The sequence below is a fragment of the Pseudophryne corroboree genome (assembly GCF_028390025.1).
Source record: "Pseudophryne corroboree isolate aPseCor3 chromosome 3 unlocalized genomic scaffold, aPseCor3.hap2 SUPER_3_unloc_38, whole genome shotgun sequence".
In the NCBI taxonomy this organism is placed as follows: domain Eukaryota; kingdom Metazoa; phylum Chordata; class Amphibia; order Anura; family Myobatrachidae; genus Pseudophryne; species Pseudophryne corroboree.
The window spans coordinates 737,366-753,306 of NW_026967528.1; the positions used below are offsets into that span (position 1 = coordinate 737,366).

Consider the following 15,941-nt stretch of genomic DNA (forward strand, 5'->3'; position numbering starts at 1 on the left):
ATAGGGGCTTTTGTGAGACAAAGCCGCCAATTCGGACACCCGCCTCGCAGATGACAAGGCTAACAACATGACCACTTTCCAAGTGAGAAATTTTAATTCAACTGTTTGAAGAGGCTCAAACCATGAGATTTTAGGAACTGTAACACCACGTTAAGGTCCCACGGTGCCACTGGGGGCACAAAAGGAGGCTGGCTGTGCAGCACTCTTTTTACAAAAGTCTGGACTTCTGGGAGAGAAGCCAATTCCTTCTGTAAGAATATTGACAGGGACGAAATCTGCACCTTAATGGAGCCTAACTTTAGGCCCATAGCCACTCCTGTCTGCAGAAAGTGGAGAAGACGGCCCAGGTGGAAATCTTCCGTAGGAGCATTCTTGGCTTCACACCAAGATACATATTTCCTCCAGATACGGTGATAATGTTTCGCCGTCACCTCCTTCCTAGCTTTTATCAGAGTAGGGATGACTTCCCCCGGAATACCTTTCCTAGCTAGGATCTGGCATTCAACCACCATGCCGTCAAACGTAACCGCGGTAAGTCTTGGAACATGCAGGGCTCCTGCTGCAACAGGTCCTCCCTGGGAGGAAGAGGCCACGGATCTTCTGTGAGCATTTCCTGAAGATCTGAATACCAGGCCCTTCGGGGCCAATCCGGAACAATGACTATTGTCTGGACACTTTTTTGTCTTATGATTCTCAATATTTTTGAGATGAGTGGAAGAGGAGGGAAGACATAGACCGACGGAAACACCCAAGGTGTCACCAGGGCGTCTACCACTACAGCCTGAGGGTCCCTTGACCTGGAACAATACCTCCGAAGTTTCTTGTTGAGGCGTGATGCCATCATGTCTATTTGAGGAAGCCCTCAACGACTTGTTATCTCTGCAAAAACTTCTTGATGAAGTCCCCACTCTCCTGGATGGAGATCGTGTCTGCTGAGGAAGTCTGCTTCCCAGTTGTCCACTCCCGGAATGAATAATGCTGACAGAGCGCTTACGTGATTTTCCGCCCAGCGTAGAATCCTGGTGGCTTCCGCCATTGCCACTCTGCTCCTTGTCCCGCCTTGGCAGTTTACATGTCCCACTGCTGTGACGTTGTCTGATTGAATCAGAACAGGTAGGTCACGAAGAAGAGTCTCCGCTTGTCGTAGGCCGTTGTATATGGCCCTTAATTCCAGCACGTTGATGTGTAGACAAGCCTCCTGGCTTGACCACAGTCCCTGAAAATTTCTTCCTTGTGTGACTGCTCCCCATCCTCGGAGGCTCGCGTCCGTGGTTACCAGAACCCAGTCTTGAATGCCGAACCTGCGACCCTCTAGAAGGTGAGCAGCCACCACAGTAGAGACACCCTGGCCCTGGGGGACAGTCTTATTCTCTGATGTATTTGTAGATGGGACCATGACCACTTGTACAGAAGGTCCCACTGAAAAGTCCTCGCATGGAACCTGCCGAAGGGGATGGCCTCGTAGGCCGCAACCATCTTTCCCAGCACTCGAGTGCATTGATGAACTGACTCTTTTTGGCTTTAGCAGGTCTCTGACCATGCTCTGGAGTTCCTGGGCTTTTTCAATTTGGAGAAAAACCCTCTTCTATTCCGTGTCCATAATCATGCCTAAAAATTATAGCCGAGTCGTTGGAATCAACTGCGACTTTGGCAGATTTAGGATCCAGCTGTGTTGCTGCAGCACTCTCAGGGAGAGTGACACGCTTTTTAGCAACTGATCTCTCGATCTCGCTTTTATCAGGAGATCGTCCAAGTATGGGATAATTGTGACTACTTGCTTGCGTAGGAGCAACATCATTTCCACCATTACCTGGGTGAAAATCCTTGGGGCCGTGGACAGCCCAAACGGCAACGTCTGAAACTGGTAATGACAGTCCTGTACAGCGAATCTCAGGTACACCTGAGTAGGATAAATGGGGACATGAAGGTATGCATCCTTTATGTCTAGTGATACCATAAAATCCCCCCCTTACAGGCTGGAGATCACTGCCCGGAGAGATTCCATCTTGAATTTGAACTTTTTTAGATACAGGTTTAGGGATTTTAGATTCAGAATGGGTCTGACCGAGCCATCCGGTTTCGGGACCACAAATAGGGTTGAATAGTACCCTTTCCCCTGTTGCATTAGGGGAACCTTTATAATCACTTGCTGTTGACACAGATTTTGTATTACAGCTGAAACTATTTCCCTCTCTGGGGGAGAAGCTGGCAAAGCCGACTTGAAAAATCGGCGAGGAGGCAATTCTTCGAATTCCAGTTTGTAGCCTTGGGATACAATTTCTATTGCCCAAGGATCCAAATCTGACAGAACCCAGACCTTGCTGAAGAGTCGAAGACATGCCCCCACCAGCGCGGACTCCCGCAGTGGAGCCCCAGCATCATGCGGTGGATTTTGTAGAAGCCGGAGAGGACTTCTGTTCCTGGGAACTAGCCGTAGCCGGCATTCTTTTCCCTCTACCCTTACCTCTGGCGAGGAAGGAAGAGCCCCGACCCCTTGTGGACTTATGCGACCGAAAGGACTGCATCTGATATTGAGGTGTTTTCTTTTGCTGTGGGGGAACATAAGGCAAAAAAGATTTACCCGCAGTAGCTGTGGAAACCAGGTCCGCGAGGGCCCTCCCCAAATAAAACCTCACCCTTGTAAGGCAAAGTTTCCATGTCTCTTTGAATCGGCATCACCCGTCTATTGGCGGTTCCACAGGGCTTGTCTAGCAGAAATTGCCATGGCATTTGAACCCAACAGCCCAACGTCTCTTATATATAACGCTGCGTCTTTAATATGACCCAAGGTCAATAAAATGCTACCCTTATCTAGGGTGTCAATGTCAGATGACAAGTTATATGCCCATATACAGAAAAAAGAGCGACTGGGCACTGGTGTGTAATAGGTTGTTGCTAATATTGAAAAAAACCAAAGGCGGACAATTAAACTATAAGAAAGGGAGATACAATCTTTCGATAGTAGTCCTTATTGGTGGTGCGCCCAGAGCTAGAGAGTACAAGTACTGGCAATGGGAGAGAGAGCTTTCTCTCACTCCCATTGCAAATTATATGCCCACGCTGCTATTGCGCTACACACCCATGCCGACACTACTGCCGGTCTGAGCAAAGCACCCATATGTGTATAAATTTATTTTAAGGTAGTCTCCTGTCTTCGATCAGCAGGATCCTTGAGGGCTGCGGTGTCTGGAGACGGTAGCGCCACCTTTTTGGACAAGCGCGTCAAAGCCTTGTCTACCCTGGGTGAGGATTCCCAACGTAACCTGTCCTGTGTGGGGAAAGGATATGCCATAAGAATTCTCTGGGAATCTGCAGTTTCTGGTCTGGAGTTTCCCAAGCTTTTTCAAATAAAGCGTTCAGCTCATGAGATGGGGAAAGGTTACCTCAGGTTTCTTCTCCTTAAACATGCATACCCTCGTGTCAGGGACAGAGGGGTCCTCTGTGATATGCAAAACATCTTTTATAGCAATAATCATATAATGAATACTTTTGGGCACCCTTGGGTGTAACCTCACATCATCGTAGTCGACACTGGAGTCAGAATCCGTGTCGGTATCAGTGTCTGCTACCTGGGACAGGGGACATTTATGAGAGCCCGAAGGGCCTTGTGACACAGTCAAAGCCATGGATTGACTCCCTGCTTTTTCTCTGGACTCTGCTTTGTCCAATCTTTTATGTAATAAAGACACATATGCATTTAAAACATTCCACATATCCAACCAATCAGGTGTCGGCAGCGCCGACGGAGATACCACAATCATCTGCTCTACCTCCTCCTTAGATGAGCCTTCCACTTCAGACATGTCGACACACACGTACTGACACCCCCACACACACTGGGATATACAATTATGGGGACAGCCCCCAATAAGGCCCTTTGGAGAGACAGAGTATGCCAGCACACACCCAGCGCCACTGGACACTGGAATAAAATCCAAGACTGTACAGTGCTATTTTATAGAATAAATAATACACTCACTGCGCCAATTACATGTGCCTCCCTCTTTTTTGCCCTCTGTACTTGCTCAGCAGGGGAGAATCTTCTCTGTAGTTTGCTGTGGAGAAAAATGGTGCTGGTTAATGCTGGAGGAGCAAGCTCCGCCCCCTCAACGGCAGGCTTCGGTCCCGCTCAGATTCTTTATACTGGCGGGGGGTTTTCAATATACTGCCTCCGCAGTATCTAATATATTAGCCAGTGTCCCTTTAGGTTAATATTGCTGCCCAGGGCGCCCCCCCCGTGCCCTGCACCCTTACATTGCCTTATATGTATGTGGGGAGCAATGGCTGCGCAGTACCTCAGTGAAGATCTGAAGCCTTCTGCCGCCTTTGAAGTCTTCTTTCTTCTTATACTAACCCGGCTTCTATCTTCCGGCTCTTTGAGGAGGACGGCGGTGCGGCACCGGGACGAACAGCGATGACGACACCTGTGTTCCGACCCTCTAGAGCTAATGGTGTCCAGTAGCCTAAGAAGCAGAGCCTATCAGTTAAGTAGGTCTGCTTCTCTCTCCTCAGTCCCACAATGCAGGGAGCCTGTTGCCAGCAGTGCTCCCTGAAAATAAAAAAACCTAACAAAAAGTATTTTCAGAGAAACTCAGTAGAGCTCCCCTGCAGTGCATCCAGTCTCCTCTGGGCACAGGATCTAACTGAGGTCTGGAGTAGGGACATAGAGGGAGGAGCCAGTGCACACCCATCTAAAGTCTTTAGAGTGCCCATGTCTCCTGCGGAGCCCGTCTATACCCCATGGTCCTTACGGAGTCCCCAGCATCCTCTAGGACGTAAGAGAAAGAACCTTGAAGAACATCGCATGGCAATGATAAGTATACTGCAGAAGTTTAAAATGGTTTCTCACCTGAGTGATTTCTATTGTGCTGATTTATGTATGGAAATGGCCTCTGACCTGTGTGACGTCCCTGATGTTTAACAAGATCTGATCTGTGTACAAAACATTTCCCACACTCAGAACATGGAAATGGCTTCTCACCTGTGTGACTTCGCTGATGTCTAACAAGATGTGATTTACTTAACCATGCCTGCAAGTGCTCTATCTGACCTGGTGGCACGGGATGCGACCAGTCAGATAGTGTTAGCAGCGGCAGGGAAGATAAACTTCCCTCTGCTGCTGCTGTCAGAGGGACCGGAAGCGTTTTTTTACTAAATAAATAGTTAAGTGGTTAAACAACATTTCCCACACTCAGAGTAAGAAAATGGCTTCTCACCTGTGTGACGTCTCTGATGTTTAACAAGATCTGATTTGTGTGCAAAACAATTCCCACACTCAGTACATGGAAATGGCTTCTCACCTGTGTGACTTCGCTGATGTATAATAAGATCTGATTTATGTACAAAACATTTCCCACACTCAGGACATGGAAATGGCGTCTCACCTGTGTGACGTCTCTGATGTATAACAAGATGTGATTTGTATGCAAAACATTTCCCACACTCAGAACATGGAAATGGCTTCTCACCTGTGTGACATCTCTGATGTTTAATAAGATCTGATCTGTGTGCGAAACATTTCCCACACTCAGAACATGGAAATGGCTTCTCACCTGTGTGACTTCTCTGATGCATAACAAGATCTGATTTGTGTACAAAACATTTCCCACACTCAGGACATGGAAATGGCTTCTCACCTGTGTGACGTCTCTGATGTATAACAAGATATGATTTGCGTGCAAAACATTTCCCACACTCAGAACATGGAAATGGCTTCTCACCTGTGTGACATCTCTGATGTTTAATAAGATCTGATCTGTGTGCGAAACATTTCCCACACTCAGAACATGGAAATGGCTTCTCACCTGTGTGACGTCTCTGATGTTTAATAAGATCTGATCTGTTTGCGAAACATTTCCCACACTTAGAACATGGAAATGGCTTCTCCCCTGTGTGATGTCTCTGATGTAAAACAAGATCTGATTTGAGTGCGAAACATTTCCCACACTCCGAGCAAGAAAATGGCTTCTCACCTGTGTGATGTCTGTTATGTCTAACGAGATCTGATTTGTGTGCAAAACATTTCCCACACTCAGAACATGGAAATGGCTTCTCACCTGTGTGACTTCTTTGATGTATAACAAGATGTAATTTCTGGATAAAACATTTTCCACACTCAGAGCAAGAAAATGGCCTCTCACCTGTGTGACTTCTTTGATGTATAACAAGATCTGATTTGTGTGCAAAACATTTCCCACACTCAGAACATGGAAATGGCTTCTCACCTGTGTGACTTTGCTGATGTTTAACAAGATGTGATTTGTATGCAAAACATTTCCCACACTCAGAACATGGAAATGGCCACTCAGCTGTGTGGCTTCTCTGATGTCTAACAAGATATGATTTGTATGCAAAACATTTCCCACACTCAGAACATGGAAATGGCTTCTCACCTGTGTGACTTCTCTGATGTATAACAAGATATGATTTCTTTGTAAAACATTTCCCACACTCAGAGCAAGAAAATGGCCTCTCACCTGTGTGACTTCTTTGATGTATAACAAGATCTGATTTGTGTGCAAAACATTTCCCACACTCAGAACATGGAAATGGCTTCTCACCTGTGTGACTTTGCTGATGTTTAACAAGATGTGATTTGTATGCAAAACATTTCCCACACTCAGAACATGGAAATGGCCTCTCAGCTGTGTGACTTCTCTGATGTCTAACAAGATATGATTTGTATGCAAAACATTTCCCACACTCAGAACATGGAAATGGCTTCTCACCTGTGTGACTTCTCTGATGTATAACAAGATATGATTTATTTGTAAAACATTTCCCACACTCTGAACATATCAGTGGCCTTCCACCTGCCTTACCTGTGTGTGGGTTAATAGGCTTTGTATTCTGTGTAACACATTTGGCATCTATAGCACATGGAAACTCTGTATCTACTCTCAGAGCTGTAACAGATGCACCAATATCAGAGTGATCAGGAGAACATTTCCTAGGATCAGGGGGACCAGCTGATAGAGCTAGATGTATAATTGGGGTAATGGGGTTATCTCCTGGAGAATCCTGTCTACTGTCATTATCTCTTATTTCGCAATCCGGGGATAACATTAGATATCCTTCTGAGATATTCCTGCTTGTGTGTCCATCTGCTGGAAAAAAATACATAATGGAAATGTAACTTTTCTGTAACAATATTAATCTTGTAAACAATAGGAGATGACTCTCTGGGACACTTAAAAATGTGTGTGTATAATAAAACATAACTTTTAATGAAGGCTTTATAATATTGTGTCTCAGACTATCATTGTATCTACCCTCCTGAGAACACTCACAATAACAAATGTAATATTATAATAAGACTTAGATATATCTCTCTCTTGTACTGGTAACTAACCATGAAGTATAAATGGAGATGTAGTCACTCGCCAAGTCCTATGCCAGCACCAATGTAAAACAATGGATGGGGAACATATCGTATGAATTGGAGATTCTAGATGAACAATAACATCAGTCATATGAGCTGATGGATCAGAGAAATGTCTCCTAACGTTACTCCTGGAAGCATTGGTAAGGTAGCATTCCTTTATGTGTGTGCTCATACGCTGGTAAGCCTGTACACGTGTTACTCACCCTTATATAAGGTATATTGCTACAAGAGAATAGGTGTGGAACAAGGTACTTTACATGCAATACACCATATGATACCCTGTAATCATCATCTGCTAAGTCACAATGCACATATAGTGGCAAGCTGCTCAATCAGATTGTGATGTCACTCAGGTGCTAAAAGGAAGGGGTAATTCTGTGTAAGATTTAAGTGTGATTCAAATACAAAAATATATACAAAGTGATAGAGAAAATCATAAGTGTTAATAAAGTGTTAGGGTGTGCTGACCTGAAGCCGCCCAGCCATACCGACATAGGGGCCACCGCACCCCACACCCACTCCATAATTAATTACACCTATGTCTGGGTCTGAATGCCCAGTGTAAGGCCACATGATAATGGCTCCTACAGCATCTGAGAACCAGCTTACCTAGAGACACCCCTAACTTCTCCAATGGCACAAGTCAGCAATCCCTCCTAATGCTGACCCATCCATGCCTCTCTAAATACAATGTACATATATTGGTAAGCTGCTCAATCAGATTGTGATGTCACTCAGGTGCTAAAAGGGTGGGGTAATTCTGTGTAATAAAAAAAATTGTGTTCCCTAATGCACACTGAGTGAAAAGTAATACTACATAATAATCAGATAATACGGAGATCTTAGTTGCGTATAACTGCAGATATAGGGTTAAGCCCCCAGGTCGATCGGCAAGGCGTCTCCATCACTGGGGGTCCCTAATACTAGGTATGGGTCCGGGGTGCAGGACCCCATCACGTCGGCACAGGTCGGCTACCCCAGGTCAGCACACAGGTGAAAATTATTAAGGGTTAATAAGAAGCACATAAGTACTATGTAAGTGAAGTGTGTTTAAAATACAAAAATATATACAAAGTGATAGGGAAAATCATAAGTGTTAATAAAGTGTTAGCAGCTTCAGGTCGGCACACCCTAAGTTATAATCTACTTTCTCTTACGTCCTAGAGGATGCTGAGGTCCATTTAGTACAATGGGGTATAGACGGGTCCTTTGGGAGCCACTGGCACTTTAGGAGTTTAATAGTGTGGGCTGGCTCCTCCCTCTATGCCCCTCCTACCAGACTCAGTTTAGAAAATGTGCCCGGAGGAGCCGGTCACAGCTAGGGGAACTCCTAGGAGTTTTCTTAGGTGTTTATTTTCTAGAGTTAGTTAGGTTACAGGAAGGCTGCTGGCAACAGCCTCCCTGCTTCGTGGGACTTAGGGGGGGTCGGGAATAGGAACCAACTTCCAGAAGAGTTAATGGTTCCCTACTCCGCTGACAGGACACTGAGCTCCTGAGGGTGCTGATCGCAAGCCCACGAGGTGACTGCTCACTCACGCAGCACGGCCGCCACCCCCCTAACAGAGCCAGAAGAAGGAAAAGTGGTGAGTACAGCACCAGCGTCTCAGTTAGCGGCAGGGTATGGCGGCACAAGGGTGGGAGCGTAGCTCTGACAGGCTGCGCTCCAGGAAGGCTCAGCAACACACAGTGTAGGTGCTTTGAGGGGCGTCCTCAGCCAGCGTGGATAAACCCTACACTGGTCACACAGCTAACAGGGGCTAATCCCCCTGTTATCACTAAAACCCTCAGGCCAGTATAAACAATTAGTGCAGGAAGCCGCATGCCATTACAAGGGGCGGGGCTTCCTCTCAGAGCGGATCCAGTACTCACCAGCGCCATTTTCTCTCTGCAGATCATAGGAACTAGGACACTGACAGGGAGCACTGCCCTCCCTATTAAGGTTAGTCAGTCAGCGCCGGGCTTTTATCATAATAACTGTCTGCAGGGGCGCTGTGTGGCTGGCTCCTTATACTCTGTGACTCTCTGAAGGTACTCTGGGGGAAACTGTGTCTGACATTTTCCTGTGTGTGTGTATCCACATTACCATGTCTAAGGACTCTGTGTCCTGTGCTGCAGGGTGTTTATCTTCTCCTGAGGAGTCTATTCCATGTACTCAGGACTGCAATGTGCTGTCTCACCCTTCTGACTCCGAACCCCCATGGGTGGATACTTTAAGGGGAATGATATCCCAGATTTCAACAAGGATGTCACATACTGAGAAAGAGACGCAGTTTTTGAGACAATCTGTAGTGGGTTTGAAGTATTCAGCTCCCACTACTTCATCTAAAACCCCACCTACATACCCACAAAAACATACACTTGCCCAGATAATGCAAGCTGACACTGATACCGACTCTGATACAGGGGACGGTGATGGGGATATGCAGGGGGGATGCATCCCTTGCTAAAGAGGTGCAGCTAATGATTGAAGCCATTAGGGATGTTTTGCATATTTCTGAGAAGGTTCTGGAACAAGTAATCTTATTTTACAGTAAATAAGAAATCCTCGCTTACCTTCCCTGCTTCTAAGGAGTTAAAACTCCTTGTTTTAAAAATCCTGGGAAAACCCATAGAAAAAATTCCAGATCACTAAAAGAATTCTCTTTGTTTTCCCTTTCCAAAAAGAGGATAGAAAGAAGTGGGAAAACCCACCTATTGTAGACGCTTCTGTATATAGGCTGTCTAAAAAGATGGTTTTACCTGTCCCTGCTTCAACCGCCTTATAGGAGCCGGCTGACGCAATATTGAGACTACGCTCAAATCACTATACACTGCTACAGGCGTGGCTTTAAGACCCACTATTGCTTGTGCGTGGATTTCTAAAGCCATAGTAAAGTGGTCAGGCACCTTACTAGAGGACTTAGATACTATGGATAGGAGTGACATTGACTTGTTATTACATCACATACAGGATTCTGCAGGTTTCATGGTGGAGAACATGAAGGACATTGGCCTGCTACTTCCATGGCTGTCTCGGCATGCAGAGGACTCTGGCTACGCCAATGGACTGCGGATGCAGAAACCAAGAAAAGTGTGGAGTTCCTGCCATTCACAGGTCAGGCACTATTTAGGGACGCATTGGATGCGTGGAATCCACGGCGACAGCGGGTAAGTCGACATTTCTTCCCTCCGCAGCAGCCCCAGCTAGGAAATCTTATCCTATACTGCAGTCCTTTTGGACCGCAAAATTTTAAAAATCCAAACCCCCTCCCACCTTCTTTAGAGGAGGTCAGGGAACATCCAAAAGACCTGCACCAACAGGTTCCCAGGAACAGAAACCAGGTTCTGCTTCCTCCAAATATTCAGCATGATGGTGTACCTCCCAGCCTGAAGATCAGGCAGGTGGGTGCGAGACTAAGATTTCAGTCACAGCTGGGCGTCATCATGCCTAGACCCCTGGGTGACGGATATTGTTACCCAGGGGTACAGACTGGAGTTTCAGGAACTCCCACCTCACAGATTCTTCAAATCAGGCTTACCAGCTTCGCTGACAGAAAGTGCTATCCTACAGGAAGCCATTAAAAAATTGGTACGAACAAATGTCATTGTTCCAGTTCCACCTCACCCAAAAACCAAGGGTTATTACTCAAACCTGTTTGTGGTACCAAAACCGGACGGTTCGGTAAGGCCTATATTGAACCTGAAATTGTTGAACCCCTACTTGAGGGTTTTCCAAATCAAGATGGAGTCTCTGAGAGCGGTGATCTCAGGTCTGGAGGAGGGGGAATTCCTAGTATCCCTTGATATCAAGGATGCGTACCATCACATTCCGATCTGATCCCACCTCTCCAGGCCTTTCTACGGTTTGCACTACAGGACTGTCACTATCAGTTCCAGACGTTGCCATTTGGCCTCTCCACAGCACCGAGGGTGTGCACCAAGGTCATGGCGGAGATGATGCTCCTCCTACGGAAACAGAGAGTGAACATAATTCCATATCTGGATGATAGGCTGATAGGGGCATCTTCCAAGGAGAAGCTGTTGCAGAGTATTGCGCTCTCAACTCAACTACTCTGGGATCATGGGTGGATCCTGAACCTTCCAAATTCACATTTGGAACTGACAAGGAGACTGCCCTTCCTGGGGATAATACTTGACGCAGAAATGCAGAGGGTGTTTCTACCAGTGGAGAAAGCATTGGTGATCCAATCAATGGTCCGGGATGTCTTGAAACCTCCCCGGGTATCGGTTCATTGATGCATTCACCTTCTGGGGAAGATGGTATCCTCCTACGAGGCTCTACAATACAGAAGATTCCATGCACGGTTCTTCCAGCTGGATCTCCTGGACAAGTGGTCGGGATCGCATCTTCACATGCACCAGCCGATATGCCTGTCACTGAAAGCCAGAATTTCACTACTCTGGTGGCTGCAAACTTCTCACCTGCTCAAGGGCCGCAGGTTCGGGATTCAGAATTGGATTCTTCTAACCATGGATGCAAGCCTCAAAGGTTGGGGAGTAGTCACCAATGGGGAAAACTTCACAGGAGAGTGGTCAAGCCAGGAATCGGTTCTTCCAATAAACATTCTGTAACTAAGGGCCATATACAATGGCCTTCTACAAGCGGCTCATCTTCTGCAAGATCAAACTATTCAGGTTTAGTCAGACAACATCACAGCGGTGTCCTACATAAACAGGCAGGGTGGAGCGAAGAGCAGGGCTGCAATGTCAGAGGTAACAAGAATCCTGACACACACTGGCACTGTCGGCGATCTTCATTCCGGGAGTGGACAACTGGGAAGCAGACTTCCTCAGCAGGCATAATCTCCATCCAGGAGAATGGGGCCTCCACCCAGAAGTATTCACAGAGGTAACACGCCGATGGGGTATACCTCAGATAGACATGATGGACTCTCGCCTCAACAAGAAGCTTCAGAGGTACTGTTCCAGCTCACGAGACATACAGGCAGTGGCGGTGGACACCCTGGTGACTCCATGGGTGTTCCAGTCAGTGTATGTGTTCCCTTCACTTCCACTCATCCCAAGGATTCTCAAACTAATAAAAAGATCAAGAGTTCCGGCGATCCTCATTGCTCTGGACTGGCCAAGGCGGGCTTAGTACGCGGATCTTCTGGCATTACTGCTGGAGGATCAGAGGCCTCTTCATCTTCGCTAGGACCTTTTACTGCAGGGGCCGTTTGCCTATCAAGACTTACCGCGGCTACGTTTGACGGCATGGAGGTTGAACGCCAGATCTTAGCACGGAAGGGCATTCCGAATAAGGTTATTCCTACTCTGATACAAGGGGGTAACGTCTAAGCATTACCATCGAATTTGGAAAAAGTATGTGTCTTGGTGTGAATCCAAAAAGTTTCCTACGGTGGAGTTTCAACTGGGACATTTTCTCCTCTTTCTGCAAGCAGGTGTTGGCCTACGCTTGGGCTCCATCAAGGTACAGATTTTGGCCTTGTCTATTTTCTCCCAGAAACAATTGGCTGCTATCCCTGAGGTTCAGACTTTCTTGAAAGGAGTTCTGCACATCCAACCACCCTTTGTGCCTCCTATGGCACCGTGGGATCTTAATGTGGTGCTGTAGTTCCTGCAATCGGATTGCTTCGAACCTTTACAAGAGGTGGACGTAAAGTTTCTTACTTGGAAGGTGATCACGTTGTTGGCCTTGGCTTCTGCCAGACGTGTGTCAGAATTGGGGGCATTGTCGCACAAGAGCCCCTATTTGATTTCACATGAGGATAGAGCTGAGCTCAGAACGCGTCAGATATTTCTCCCTGAGGTTGTGCCGGCTTTTCATATCAACCAACCTATTGTGGTGCCAGTAGCTACTGACATCTCAATTACCTCAAAGTCCTTGGATGTCGTGCAGGCTTTGAAAATCTATGTGAAGAGAACTACTCGTCACAGGAAGTCAGACGCACTATTTGTACTTTATGATCCCAAAAAGATTGGGTGTCCTGCTTCTAAGCAGACAATTTCACGCTGGATCAGGCTTACTATCCAGCATGGAATGTAAACTACCGAAGTAGAGATGGCGCTGACATGTGTTGTATATCCTCAAGCAGCTGAAATAGGAAGGGCTAGTCAGACCCTTTGTATATAACAATAAATAAAGGTGATTCAGCGCTAGTGACTAGTTATAATAATAATTATTATTAAAATTTATTGAAAACATACATTGATTTCTTGTATAATAACATACACTTTACTGTTGCAACAGATAAAAAATGGTGGTACCACGACACAAAAAATGAAATATAAGAATAAAAAATAAAAAATAAAAAGTTCCAAAAAATATATATGTATAGGGCCTAGATCAACACTGCTTATTGGTTGAAGAAATTCTTAGATTGCTGGGTATGTAGCAAGATGCCTTATCCTAGGGAAATGAATAACGGTGTTACCAGTTTGCTGTAGTGAGTCCTCCACTCGGTTAGCACTCCGTAGTCATGGGGATTCTCTCACTTCTTTGATTGTCCCGTGCTGGAATTAGTGAGGGAGATGAACCCTGATAGGTCCTGATGCAATATCTTCCCTGGAGTTATTCCATGCGGGTCACCGTTCCCAAAAATGGATAGCCGGCAGATCTTGTAGTTAGTGGATCCCAGTCTTTGTCACCAACGCGTTTCACTGCTGGTGCAGCTTTCTCAAGGTGTATATGCAGTGTAAAAAGAGCCCTTATATAGCAGTGTTGATCATAATCGGCTACAGGTGTGCAGTTTCCAATCAATTCCTAAATTCATCAAATCTAAAAACTAATCTAGTTAAATTAATACATCATTTGCCAGAGGACAGTCCTATTAAACAATAGTAAAAACGAAATGTTGAAATACCTTAAAAAACGATTTTATTAAATTCATAATGGTCACATGATCGTTTGTCCCGGAAGTGGGAAGCGATCACATCCTGGATTCAGGCGTGCGTGTCACCCCTCTATTTCACTTCAGTGAAAGAGAAAGGTTTGTCTGGTCAAAATATAGCACGTGATCGGATTTCCGATTACGTGACCCGCCCGTGACGTCTCTCTCCCCCTTCGGCGAGAGAGAGGTAATATGTAGTTAGTCAGAATAGGACACATGATCGGAGTTCCGATCACGTGACCCGCCCGCAACGTCTCTCCCTCGCTTCAGCGAGAGGGGAGGTAAGTCTAGTCAGATAGAGACACGTGATCAATTTTAATGCCGGACAGATTTTCAAACACAGATGTAAGTTTGTCCAATCACATGACCTTAATCATGGTCAAGACATTAACATACATCCCGTTGTCCAGCATCACCAAGAGCCATCAAATGTATACATAGGTCTTCATTAGGAAAAAATTACAGCCTATGTCGACAGTTTTCTACAACCTCGTGTCTCTCGGTTGAGGTCATTCATCTCAGATACCACACACTTCCTCCAATTATTGGAGAATGTTAAGTGGAAATCGACCTATTCATTTGCGACTTTAGATGTCTCGGCTCTCTATACGAACATCCCCCATAATTTGGGGGTGCAAGTTATACATGAGATACTTTCCCATGATCATGACCTCTCCGAGAGACACGAACAATTTCTAGTCGACTCTATATCCTTCATTCTTTCACACAACTATTTTCTTTTTTCGGACACTTTTTATCTTCAAACTATGGGCACGGCCATGGGGACCAGATTCGCCCCGAGCTACGCTAACCTCTATGTCGGCAAATTATAGGACCGATTTGTGTGGCAAAGCGGGTTCGGGGAGAAGCTGGTCTTCTACGGCCGATACATAGATGACCTTTTTATTATTTGGGATGGGGATTTGGATTCTTTTTCACAGTTTGTTTGTTTTCTCAACAACAACACTTATAATTTACAGTTCACCTCTCACTTTAGTAAAACTAACATTTCTTTCCTGGACATAGCCCTTAGTATTGAAGATAACTGTATCCTGACTTCCAATTTTGTGAAAGAAGTAGGGAACAACGGTTACTTACATTATAAAAGCGCACACTATGACCCCTGGAAAAAGAACATTCCAAGGGGCCAACTGATGCGACTACGTAGGAACTGCTCTACCATGGAATCTTTCTTGTCACAAGCAGACCAATTAATACAGAAATTCAGAGATAGAGAATACCCTCAATATATTCTAGACATTGCCTTGAAAGAAACATTAGCAATGAACAGACAGTCACTATTGGTCCACAAATCCAAAACTGTTCATCAAGACCAAAAGAATAGAGAGTTGGCCTTTATCTCAAAGTTTAATAATGAATCAAAAAGGATCAAATCCATTATAAAACAAAATTATCCTATGTTAAAAAGTGACCCCCTTTTGTCCAAGATACTTCCTCCTAATCCAGAATTTATATTCAAGAAAAATAAGTCACTGAAAACAATCCTAGCCCCAAGCCAATTGAAGACTATACCTTCAAATAATACCAAAGGTATGTCATGGTTACCTCCATTAACTAATGGCTTCTACAAATGTGGGGCAAACCGGTGTACAACCTGTCTTCATACGTGCAATAAAACTAAAGAAATAGTCTCTCCTGTGGACCAGAAAATTATAAAAATATCAAGTTTTATTAACTGTAATACC

The 15,941-nt window shown here is 45.4% G+C and overlaps 2 protein-coding genes across 2 annotated transcripts in view; one reads left to right on the forward strand and one right to left on the reverse strand.

Annotated features, from left to right (window-relative positions):
* The window catches only part of LOC134984132 (zinc finger protein ZFP2-like), a 237,785-nt gene that overhangs the window by 80,985 nt on the left and 140,859 nt on the right, over nt 1-15,941 (forward strand). The gene's annotated exons all lie outside the window — the stretch shown is intronic.
* LOC134984131 (oocyte zinc finger protein XlCOF6-like) overlaps nt 4,760-15,941 on the reverse strand; it is a 65,535-nt gene continuing 54,353 nt past the window's right edge. Inside the window, exon 6 of the mRNA XM_063949754.1 lies at nt 4,760-7,106. Within this exon, the coding sequence (XP_063805824.1) occupies nt 5,164-7,106 (1,943 nt within the window). The 3' untranslated portion in view covers nt 4,760-5,163. The remainder of the gene's footprint in view (nt 7,107-15,941) is intronic.